At 40.9% G+C, this 12,565-nt stretch overlaps 1 protein-coding gene across 1 annotated transcript; it reads right to left on the bottom strand.

Moving 5' to 3' along the window:
• Positions 1-232: 232 nt before the first annotated feature.
• Positions 233-12,139, bottom strand: LOC139129972 (carboxylesterase 4A-like). The gene is made up of 7 exons (XM_070695678.1): positions 11,582-12,139; positions 4,811-4,970; positions 4,193-4,270; positions 3,425-3,543; positions 2,618-2,791; positions 914-1,545; positions 233-407 (listed from the first exon to the last, which is right to left on the bottom strand). The coding sequence occupies exons 1-6, from the start codon at positions 11,930-11,932 to the stop codon at positions 1,411-1,413; spliced, it is 1,017 nt and encodes a 338-aa protein (XP_070551779.1). The 5' UTR covers positions 11,933-12,139; the 3' UTR covers positions 233-407; positions 914-1,410.
• Positions 12,140-12,565: the final 426 nt, after the last annotated feature.

The raw sequence follows: 12,565 nt of genomic DNA, 5'->3' as shown, positions 1-12,565 counted from the left end.
TCCCCTGAGATCGACATTTGCCTCAGATCCGTTGCTATCACGAAACCATTCGTCACAATAGTTTATTTGCTGGCTCGTCCAAGTAGAATGGAGGTAACATGTCGGCAGACACACAGACAACAAGTTATGTGAGCATGCGCAGAAGCATGCAAATGAGTACTTTTGAACAGCACCACCATCGGGCAAGCAAGGAAAGGCTACTACAAAGGATAAGTAAGAATTGATGACCAACCTGTATGCTTTAAAAGTTTGGGAATAAAGTCATTCCACAGGGCGCACTCTGTGGCCTTCAGCCTCGTTTGATCTCCATGCCAACAGAGATTTCTTTGTAAGCCAATCCGGGTACTTTGAATGGCGGCCAGTCTTCATCGGAATTTTCTGCATCAGTGCAGGACAGATTAGGGTTGCTGAGACGGAAAAAATGATATGAGATAAAAACAACAGGCTGACACTACAGTTGCATCATTAGTCAATTTATCACCAGATTGGCAACAGCCCACTTGTAAGATCAAGATGACAGTAGAGCCTTTAGGAGTAAGAGTGCATTGACCCTTGTCACTATTGCCATACTTGCTGTCTGTGGTAAAACTAGACCGGATGCGAAAATCATAAATTATTTAATCAATATTATTCTGACACTGAAATCAAATTTGAAATTATTCGGCGCAGGACGCCAAAGAAGTCAAGAAGTCAAGAATTCCAAGTTGCAATATATTCCCAAGATGTACTGTCTGCATGCAAGTGCGCATCAGTCGCGGTTTGCTAACCGTCTTTTCATAGATATCCCTGGTGGCTTAATTTGATTTGATTTTCATATTAAGGGAGAGGATGCAGTCGAGCTACAGTTGAAGTTGGCAGGAATGTAAACCACTGAGTCTTTCAGTGTACCAGGAAATTTCAAGCTGATACCCACCCTGTCTTGGCAAAGTTCGTCCAATATTTCATAATTTTCAAAGACATGGCAACCTCCTCCTCCGGCATTTCTGATTTCTCTCCAGGATGAAAGTGAGATCCGAAAACGAAGGGAACGTCTTCGAAATGAGCCGCTTTCATCCACTTGCTCTCGAAGACTGAGTTCGCCGGAGAGTGGGTCATGTGATACAGATAGACATTTGCTCCCGCCTGCGAGTACGCACGCGCAGACATAACCGACGGACAGACGAACAGCTGATCGCCCTGCATCTGAGAGAAGGACTCCGCGTAGTTCGCCTCGTCTGAGTCGGCGTTCGCCCAGTCGACGTACATCAGCTTGATGGCGTCAACTGCTGCCGGGCTGTGTTTCAAGGGGCCGTACAAAAACATCTGGAACATCTCGTCGTATTCGGCTTTACTCATAAACACGTTGCTTTCGTTGGCCATGTCTTCCTTCAAGAAGCAAGACAATCGTGCCCTCATCGGCCATGGTACCGATCAGTACGTCAACTTTCCCATTCGAGAAGTTCTTGGCGGGTATGAGATCTTCCGTTTTCCTATCAGAAAGTGGTCATCGACATAAGGAATAAATGGGACACCCTCCACCTCCTCAACCAAAGCAGTTATGATCCCCTACAAAACAAAAACCGATACATGTAAGCAAATGGCAATATATATATATATATATATATATATATATATATATATATATATATATATATATATATATATATATATATATATATATATATATATATATATATATATACATACACACCAATACTTACAAATTTATATTCAATGGACATGTCAGGGACCGATATTTGTCATGTTCATTGTTTTTGTTTAGGGTACCATACTAAACACCTATGGTCATAAGGGCTATAGCGCCCGTCTATTACCCCATGGGCCGTGTGTTACCAGAAACACATCGCTATTCCCCGAGGCCGTAGGCCGAGGGGTATAGCGATGTGCTTCTTGTAACACACGACCACGACGGGTAATAGACGGGCGCTATACCCCGAATAAAGACGAGGCTATAGGTGTTTTATAACACACCACATGCTCATGTTGTATTGTTATATAGTTTTTAATGTGTTTTGATATTTTGTACCACAACAATCCATTGTGACAAGTTTACTGGGTGATGTTTCGACAGCGGTTTCAGTTGTACGTGGTATCACTTTCTTTAGAAAAATATTCGAAGCATACCTAGCGACATCCTTAGTTGCACTTTAATCTTTTCCGTCGATGAGCTGTTCAAGTTCCTACGCTGTTGGAATGTTGGAAAATGTTGGAAAATCTCTTTTAGAGAATGTGTCGTCACCTATCCCGGACGCACATCACGTTCAAGTCACCCTCCATTGTTGCAAAACTACAAAAGACACTACGGTCACGTGACCGGGCACTTTTCCAAATTGGTCAGAACCTTTTCCCTGGGGAAATAGCTTTTCAAAAATAACCCTCCGACATCACTTTTGTAGATCCGATGGGGACTAGACGTATCTATTTTCTCGTCACGTGACGTATCCTGGCGAATCGCGACACGGAATGAGCATGTGGCGTGTTATAATACAATTTATTTCCGCTACTTTTAATATATTGCTAGGATCACCGTGATTAAAAGACGACGCTGTTTCTGTATCCCCATGGTAATGGTCGCGGTAAAAACACAAGCAATTAATAAGTTATTTAGTCATCTTACCGTGTGGGGGTCGGACGGTTCCTTGAATTTCTCCGCCGGCACTGTGCGCAAACACTTCATTAATTCTTCGGAGTTCCCCTTTTCGCATCCGAGCACTTCACCGAGGGCGTGGGCGATTCTGTTGTGGAGGGCAGCGTCGGTGCCTGTGTAGGTAGCCATCGTTGAGGTTCCACTCTAATGAAAAAATAAACTTCGAGATGTGAGATACACTGCCAGTCACATGATCCAAAGTTAAATTGTTAATATGGACTGCCGTTGCGCGCCATGCTTCGACTCTTTGTATAGAATCTCACATCGGACGACAAGGAAATCAACATTTTCGGAACATCCTCCGTGTTTCTACCATGGCAATCAGTCTATTTAGCTGTGGTTGTCTTTATTAACATATTTCCCCATTTCCACTTCTTCCAGATACTGTTTGATGCCTAGCTGTTTTTTTCTCTGTCCCCTTTTGTCTGCCTGTCTGTTTGTCAGTTTGTTTAAAGCACTTTTCTCTACAGTGAGTTTCAGGTGACACAATACGAAAAGGCAAGAATATGAATCTGCAATCCTCGGTTGATACCGTCCAATAAATCTGGTATTGAAATTGAATTTCTAAACTGTGTTACATCGTCGGTCAAATACTCGAAACTTCTTTTTCTTGATCAATCCCAGAAAAATATAGTACGTGTACATCAAAAAAATCAGAATTCGTAGGGGGATAACGGGAATATACGTAGAATTCCATACATGTATAAAATTCCATATACATATGCAAAACAAATCACTGTATGCGACTCAACGGACATGTAACGCATGCGCACTTACCTGCATGATAGCCCTGTGAAACAATCCATCGGCTAACGGAGAAAGCATCAGAAATTCAGCGCTCATAGATCCCGCGCTCTCTCCGAACACAGTGACGCGGCTTGCGTCGCCTCCGAATGCTGCAACAGACAAAACGTGAGATTTGGAGCAAACAAACGTACTTTTTTAAGAAAAGAACACCAAAAATATACACTTGGTCACATCATCATCGATCGATTACTTGACCATCACTGCAAATCATAAATCAGTTACTTGCCGATGTACTCACTGAACCTTTCATCACATAAGTTGCTCGCATCCGGCCGGACAAAATCTCGTGTATTGGGATTATTTCAAGGGTTAAAGCAAGACAGCTGGTTTGACGTGCCCTGAGTAACGTGTCAACAGGTTCGAAATATTTGAATGATGTCATACAGAAGAACCTTTCACCGCATGATATTTTGTATCAGACAAGAAAAACCGGTCACTATTTATCACATTTTGCTGCAATTTCAAAATAGAAAATCCGCACATAAATACATACATACATACATACATACATACATGCATGCATGCATGCATGCATGCATGCATGCATACATACATACATACATACATACATACATACATACATACATACATACATACATACATACATACATACATACATACATACATACATACATACATACATACATACATACATACATACATACATACATTTATATACATACCAAACATGAGCTAAAAACAATGTGTAAATTCAATGGTTTATCATTCAGCTCTTACCTGCGATATTTTCTTGAACCCACTTCAAAGCTTCAATCTGATCTAAGAATCCATAATTACCAGTGGCGTGCTCGTCACCTAGCGTGCAAGTAAATTGCAGTTGTTACGTTAATTTTGAAAACTGGAAAGAAACTTACCTAATTCGTTCAGAGTCAAATAATATTTTTTATGTTGTTGTTTCTTATTTTTGTCCGTATTAACACACAAAGTCTACTGATTTCATGGTTTTTTTTAAATTCTTAGTCGTTACACATCCTCGCAAATCAATTATACGGGGTGAAAGGGATTATGGTATTCGAAAATTGTGCGGCGAGACGCGAAGCGTTCACTTTGAATCATGTGTTTCCGACAGTTGCTCATCGCATCAGTTATCTGTATTCCGTTTGTGTGTTGAAAGTGCGAACGGCCTAAGTTAAAAAAATGCTTCAAGAAAAAGCTCGAACACACTAATTTTGTCCTTTGAGCGTATCATCATAGATGCACAGTGAGTGATGTCGGTGCAAAAGTTCGCGGTTAGTAAAACACAATAGGCTTTATTTTCTTGATAACCGGCTGCGACAGCCGCTGACTAAACTGAACCCAGCTCAAACATCTACGAGCAAAGAAAGCATTACTCACCGGTGACGAAGAACCCAAATGCGCCTATTCGATAATTGAACGTCACTATGATGACGTCACCGATAGCTGCCAGCGCCGTGCCGTCGTAGAAGTGCTCCGAACCAGCTCCCACGTAGAAAGCGCCACCATGAATCCATACCATAACAGGCAAAAGATCGCCCTGTCACAGAATAGAATCATATGTTTACAAACGTTGAAGTTCAATGTAGGATGTAGTATTAAACGACAGGAAAAAAACTCATTAAAAAATTAGTAATATTTTGTTTTTACGTCTTATAAAATAGAAAACCATCATACGCCAATGACGTGTATCGCTTTTCTGAAAATTATTAACTTTTAGAGCCCAACATGAAAACTATTGGCATTGTACGATTACACATTGTCAAAGGCAGCAGTCGTCAAAACAGCTTTAAATCATCAGCTAGGTTTCAGAAAGAACGCAGCTCAGGTACAAATTTTAGTACCCAAATATAGTCATATTCTTTGACGATGTGAATTAGCCCTGAAAGTAAAATTCACGGAGTCTAGTTGTAGTTGTGTTAGAATAAAATGGTCGATTTAATAGTTGTTTTTACAGAAAATGGCAGCATTTTCGTATTTCTGGTACTGAGATTGAAGGTCAAATATTTTTGTCGCATACCCAAATCAACGGTGGCACTTGACTCCATTGCGATGAGAAGACTCGGCCAATAGTTGAAAGTTTGTTTGATCAAAATTTGAGAAATAGTTTAGAATTTTACATTTTTGACCAGAGCATTTCCGTATCGAGCTGTGATGGGAACTACTAACTACAAATAATTAAAATAGTCACACCAAAGTGCCTCTTGTTCGCTGTCTTATTGTCATTCCAAATTAAGGAAGATAATGAAGTCTCCCTTAAATGGATTTCAAAAAAGCTGAGAATGTAAACTATTAACGTCTTGCATCATTTCGATCTCATACTTTTTTTCAGAATTACATCTAGTTAACAGTAGAAAGTTGAAAAAGCGTTATCATTGTGGGTTATAGTGATCTAAGGTTGTAAATACGCTGAGTGATCGGTGGCTTCAAAGAACAGTTAGGTTTGATTTGCCTCCGAGTTGAACTTTTGAGGTTGCAGCGTGTCGTCCTGCAGCCAGTGACGTCATATCGTGATTCACAGCCCTAGTCAATGAATGAACTTTAAGATCGCTACACAATAGTTAATGCAGGAATTCGAGAAAGTGACAAGTGACTCATAGAAAGGCAAATATATGCCTGTATAACTGTCGACCAGTCGATAATCTCAGATTACACCAGAAAAAAAGGGCGTCCATTCATCCGCAGCACATAGTGGGTCTGAATGCCAATTTGTAATAATTAATTGTTTTTCCACAGTGTCATCAGTAGTCGTATTTAGAAACGCTATCACCGTTGTGAATGGAGTGTTTGTTCGCTATGTCGAGTCAGCGACCGGTAAAAACCTGTTTACACCGAAGTGGCAATAGTTGACCAACACACTAATTCCCGAGGCAGTGTGTCGTGGGGATGACGTCATCTTTAACATTGCCTCTCGGTGTAAATGCAATGTAAGGGCGCACGCAAGACCTGTTCGTAGGGCGGCGCGGTAATCCTTCAACTGGACGACGCCCAGGCCTATCTTCATGCAAATGTTATGACATATGCAAATAAGATGACCCAGGCCAATCCTCAATACAAAAACAGGTACATATCTGCTGCTGCTGAGAATTGAAGATGACCCAGGCCTATCTTCAATACAAATACATGTACAAAGTATGAAAGTTGACCCAGGCCTATCCTCAATACAAATACATGTACACAGTATTGAAGATGACCCAGGCCTTTCCTCAATACAAATACATGTACAAACTATTAAAGATGGCCCAGGCCTGTCCTCAATACAAATACATGTACACAGTATCAAAGATGGCCCAGGCCTGTCCTCAATACAAATACATGTACACAGTACTAAAGATGGCCCAGGCCTGTCCTCAATACAAATACATGTACACAGTATTAAGATGAGGCCCAGGCCTGTCCTCAATACAAATACATGTAAACAGTATCAAAGATGGCCCAGGCCTATCCTCAATACAAATACATGTACACAGTACTAAAGATGGCCCAGGCCTGTCCTCAATACAAATACATGTACACAGTACTAAAGATGGCCCAGGCCTGTCCTCAATACAAATACATGTACACAGTACTAAAGATGGCCCAGGCCTGTCCTCAATACAAATACATGTACACAGTACTAAAGATGGCCCAGGCCTATCCTCAATACAAATACAAGTATACAGTATTAAATGCGACCCAGGCCTACCGTCTATACAAATACATGTACACAGTATTTACGATGGCTCAGGCCTATCCTCAATACAAGTACATGTACAAACTATTGAAGATGACCAAGGCCTGTCCTCAAATATTTTTCCTCTCATACCCAAACCAATGGTAGCACCTGACTCGATTTCGATGTGGAAAGCCAATTGTTGAATGTTCGTTTGATAAATGTTTGAGAAAAAGTTTAGAATTTTACATTTTTGACCAGAGCATTTTCTTTATCGTAAGACACTGCATCTGTACATGTGATTGAACCATAAATTAAAATAATTTATGTAGTCACATTAAATTGCCGTTTGTTCTCCGTCTTTAATTGTCATTCCAAATTCAAGGAGACGTTGAAGGTCCCCTTCGATGAATTTCAAAAAAATGCCGAGATTGTAAAATACTATCGTCTTGCATTTTCGATCGCATATTTGTTTTCAAAATTAGATCTAGTTGACAGTGCAAAGTTGAAAAAACCCCTTATCATTGTGGGTTATAGTGACCCAGGGTGGTAAATATGCTTAGTGTTCGGTGGCTTCAAATTATGATTTGCCACTGAGTTGAACTGTTGAGAAGCAGCGTGTCGTCCTGGAGCCAGTGACGTCATATTGTGACTCACAGCTCTAGTCAATGAATGAAATTTAAGATCACTGCACAATAGTAAATGCAGGAATTCGAGAAACTGACAGGTGAGTCATAGAAAGGCAAACATATGCCTGTATAGCTGTCGACCTGCCGATAATCTCAGATTACACGAGAAAAAAGGGCGTCCATTCAACCAAAGCACTTGAAAGGTCTGAGTGCCAATTTGTAATAATTTATTGATTTTCGACAGTGTCAGCAGTCACCATATTTGGCAACGCTATCATCGTTGTGAATGGAGTGTTTGTTCGCGATGTCAAGTCAGCGACCTGTAAAAACTTGTTGACGCCGAAGTGGCAATAGTTGACCAATACAATCATTCCCGTAGCAGCATGTCGTAGGGATGACATCACCTTAAACATTGCCTCTCTATGTCGATGTTATGTGAGGGCGCACGCAAGTCCCCTGGTGGGACGGCGCCGTAAATTTCAACTTGACGACATCCCAGGCCTATCATCATATACGATGACCCAGGCCAATCTTCAATACAAATACAGGTACATATCTGCTGAGGCTGAGCATCGGAGATGACCCAGGCCTATCCTTATTACAAAAACATGCACAAACTATTAAAGATGACCCAGGCCTATCCTCAAATATTTTGCGTCTCATACCCGAACCAACGGTGGCACCTGACTCAATTGCGATGTGGAAAGCCAATTGCTGTAGGTTCGTTTCATATATTTGAGAAATACTTTAGAATTTTACATTTTCAACCAGGGCATTTCCTTATCGATGAGACATTGCTGCTGTGATGAGAACTACAAATAATTTATAAACAGTCACATTAAATTTCCGCTTTTTCGCCGTCTTATTGTCATTTCAATTCCAAGAAGACGATAAAGGTACTCTTCGATGAATTTGAAACAAAAAAACTGAGAATGTACTTTCTTACTCTACTTAAGAGATCGGGTTTGAATACCAAACAGTTATTGATGTATTATACGTCAGTTATCCGCCCTGTGGTTGAATACGCTTGTCCTCTGTGGCATAATGCACTCACAAATGAACAATCTCAGCTCCTTGAATCCGTTCAAAAAGAGCATTTAAGATTATCTTTCCAAACCAGCAATATCAAGACTGTATTCAAAATAACATCATGTCTTTACACCGGAGAAGGGATACATTGTGTCAAACTTTTTTTAGGAAAACGTGTAACGGTAATGATAATTGGAATTATTTGCTCAACCCAATCTCCACAAGGAGGACCCGTCATTCAAAACAATACAGTATTCCCATGCCGGACTAAGCGTTTTAAAAATTGTTTTATACCATATGCTCTATACAACTACCAATGAGGTCTTGATTTGTATGATAGTACTAGCAATTCTGTTGTTTAGCTGCCTGTCTTCTTACGAACGTGATTTTATGTTTTGTATATAGTTTAAGCATTTTTGTATTTTAACTGCTTGTTTGTGTATGACGCGATTTTAATATGTACCTATTCAATCACCAACTTTTTGTAGGTTCGTTGCAAAATTTCGATAAAATATTAAGTAAGTAAATTAAGTATTACTGTCTTGCATTTTCGATCGCATAATTTTTCTTCGAAAACAGATATAGTTGACAGTGCAAAGTTGAAAAAACATTATCATTGTAGATTATAGTGATCCAAGGGAGAGGCTTAGTATTCGGTGGCTTCAAAGTACAGTTAGGTTTGATTTGCCTCCGAGTTGAACTTTTGAGGTTGCAGCGTATCGTCCTGCAGCCACTGACGTCATATCGTGATTCACAGCCCCGGTCAATGAATGAACTTTAAGATCGCTACACAATAGTAAATGCAGGAATTCGAGAAACTGACAAGTGACTCATAGAAAGGTAAATATATGCCTGTATAACTGTCGACCAGTCGATAATCTCAGATTACACGAGAAAAAAGGGCGTCCATTCAACCAAAGTACATAAAAAGGTCTGAATGCCAATTTGTAATAATTTATTGATTTTCCCCAGTGTCAGTAGTCACCATATTTGGCAACGCTATCATCACTGTGAATGGAGTGTTTGTTCGCGATGTCAAGTCAGCGACCGGTAAAAACTTGTTGACGCCGAAGTGGCAAAAGTTGACCAACACACCCATTCCCCTCACGGGAATGGGTGTGTTGGTCAACTGCCAGGCTGGCAGCAGAGTGTCCTGGGAATGACGTCACATTTAACATTGCCTCTCGGTGTCGATCATGTAATGTGAGGGCGCACCGCAAGACGGGTTCCTTGGAGTCGGTGGCGGACATACGTAGTAGAATGGTCAAAAGCTGTTGATGGTATATCATATCGTTTGCGAGTTTTTGTTCTACTCTCAGAATCGTATTTAAACCGCCACAAATTAGCTTGTCAACATGGTGTTTATACCGATACGCCAATTACATTGAATTCTAGTCCGGACCAGAATTCACTTATTAACAATAACAATTCAGTCTACACATGAACAGGCTGAGTTGACAATCTGAATGTATCTTAAAGTACCTTTGGGGTAGAACAACAAAAGCTGCGGTTGATATTAAAACCAAAAATCAACCTGAAAATAATCATCAATAGTTACAGCTAATGGTCCTTTATAATTGGCTGTAGAGAGTAATTATTTCTGACACCATATCGACATGATGGGATTTTATGTTATGTGTCCAACAATAGGCCTTGCTTTTCACAATATTTCTGTTGGCAACCGCATTATGAAATTGTCTTGCTCAAGTCAGTAATCCGATCCTCTTACAGCTGTTAGCTGTTCCTCTCATAAGAAAGGGATGCCACTTAACATGAACACCTCCGCGCCTTCAGTCTATGCATGTATTTACTTGCTCTTTGGCCAAATATTTGGCATGTCTTTATTTCAAAGAACGTAAAGAAACGCCTGCTGCTGTCGCATGGTTTGCCAGGCTTTGTCAACAATGGATGTACATTAAAGCCCCAATAGCGGCAAATCAACGTAAAATAAACCGATCCCAAAATATCCTCAGTCTTTCAAGAGTTTTCTTTGAATAAGACCCGGAAAACCTGGAAAAGTGTATAACGCTGTCATAAGTGTCGGAAAGTGGCATGTAAATTCAAACGTTTTAGCATCATTTTAGACGTACACGCCATTTTCAAAACTTAATCATGTAACAGAGAAACAACGTCCCTCCGGTGATTACAACAACAAAATGTTGGCCCTCGTGTGTTGTGCATTCAAGTAAATGATATCATGCTTGTTTCCTTTATGATCACGATGTGTATGTGCAGTAAATACTGCATGTTTGTACTTTTCTGTGGGGCGCCATTTTACATGTATGAGTGCAGCACCCGTTTATTATTTCCCTTGTTAAAACACATGGGCATGGTCTAAATCAGAAAGTAGTGATACTTCTTTCATGTCCTTCAGTTAGCACATTTACACGAACCAACTTTGGTTTGAAAATAACATCATAAAAAATAATGCATACAATTCGCATCTATTGAGGCTTTAACAATGTGCAGCTTGTCTTCAAGAGTTCCACAGGAATACCGACTTGATATAATTGTTTCATCAAATATAACTCAATAAGTTTTAATAAGTCATCAATTTTCATGCTAAGTCCCCTACCTCCTTGATCGATCGCTGTGTCTTCACACCTGCGCACTTTCGACCAATGGAGGCCGCTGGCACCTCCATGTTTCAACATGCAGTGGAGTTAGCTCCATTTGGTACGATTATACGTTAGGTACGATGGTGTTTCGCATACAGTGGGCGGAATATTGCTAATGCGCAGGTCAACAATGTCAATTGTAATCTGTGTGTGCAGGCCAATTTTGCGTACCACGACAGCTATTGTCTACTTGACATTACCTCCATAGTACATGCATACTTACAGCCGTCTTGGGTGCATAGATATTCAGAAACAAACAGTCTTCGCTTTGAGCCCCTCCGATGTCCACAAACTGGTCTGGGGGCTGGATGCAAATTGGCCCGAATTCCGTGGCATCGTGCACACCCTCCCAGGGGGCTTTAGACTGAGGCGGTCGGAATCGGAGATCGCCGACTGGGGGTTCGGCGTAGGGTATCCCTTTGAAGACGTGGAGGGTCCGCGTAACGTCGACGTCCTTGTGTGAAAAGTCTACCGATTTCCCGACCAGTTTCCCGGACTTGATTTCTACCGTCGGGTCGAGCGCGGTGACGCAGCCAAGTATAGCCATGCACCAGGTGATCTGAGCCGATCGCATGTTTCTGGTTATCGGCGCCCCTTCTTACGTACAGCTCGAATCAGCCTGTTTCGTGTTTCAGAGCACGAAACAAAGCGTCACGACGTCACGTTCAAGTGATCAATATCCCATACTCCGTTACGTCACTGCCAACTCGTTTTGATTTGTCCTTTCGCAATGTATGCAATGGGAAGAGATGCACCGTTGATCATATCTGTTGGGTCAAGGGTCACCTGCATCAGTCGAAGTTCATATTCTATGTCTGGACAGGCGGCCAACTTATGCAGAATGTTTCTTCTGGTTATAGGGCAAATTCAGTGACTGATATTCTGCTCAAAGTGACCACATGACGACGCTGAATCTAGCCATGTCTTCATATGACAGTATGTCTCGAAAAAATAACACCTTCTCTTAATCTTTTATTTAAACTTGATCTCACTCTATACATGCTAAACTTGAGCTTGTTGCCTACGTTTAAGCTCTCAATAATCTGTCTTATATAGCAGTCACCGTTCAATACCGACCACCTGTTTTAAGGTAGTATGCGCCTCGAAAGTAGAAGACTTACACTTTTGCTCAAACTTTCCTCAATGAAACTTTCAGCCATTCTCTTACAAAATCAACAATAAAAATCGGGGCTCACCGTGCCAAGTT

Source organism: Ptychodera flava, chromosome 3 (genome assembly GCF_041260155.1).
Source record: "Ptychodera flava strain L36383 chromosome 3, AS_Pfla_20210202, whole genome shotgun sequence".
Taxonomy (NCBI): Eukaryota; Metazoa; Hemichordata; class Enteropneusta; family Ptychoderidae; genus Ptychodera; species Ptychodera flava.
The sequence above is the reverse complement of the archived record's forward strand: the minus strand, read 5'-3'. Positions and strand labels throughout refer to the sequence as shown.

Bases quoted from the DNA above. Each gene is read 5' to 3' on its own strand.
- LOC139129972 (XM_070695678.1), bottom strand. From the start codon at position 11,932: ATGCGATCGGCTCAGATCACCTGGTGCATGGCTATACTTGGCTGCGTC. The intron at 3,544-4,192 runs GTAAGAGCTGAA...TGTCTGTTGCAG, and splicing joins GGTTCAAGAAAATATCGCAG to CATTCGGAGGCGACGCAAGC. The intron at 2,792-3,424 runs GTAAGTGCGCAT...TTTTTTCATTAG, and splicing joins TTCACAGGGCTATCATGCAG to AGTGGAACCTCAACGATGGC.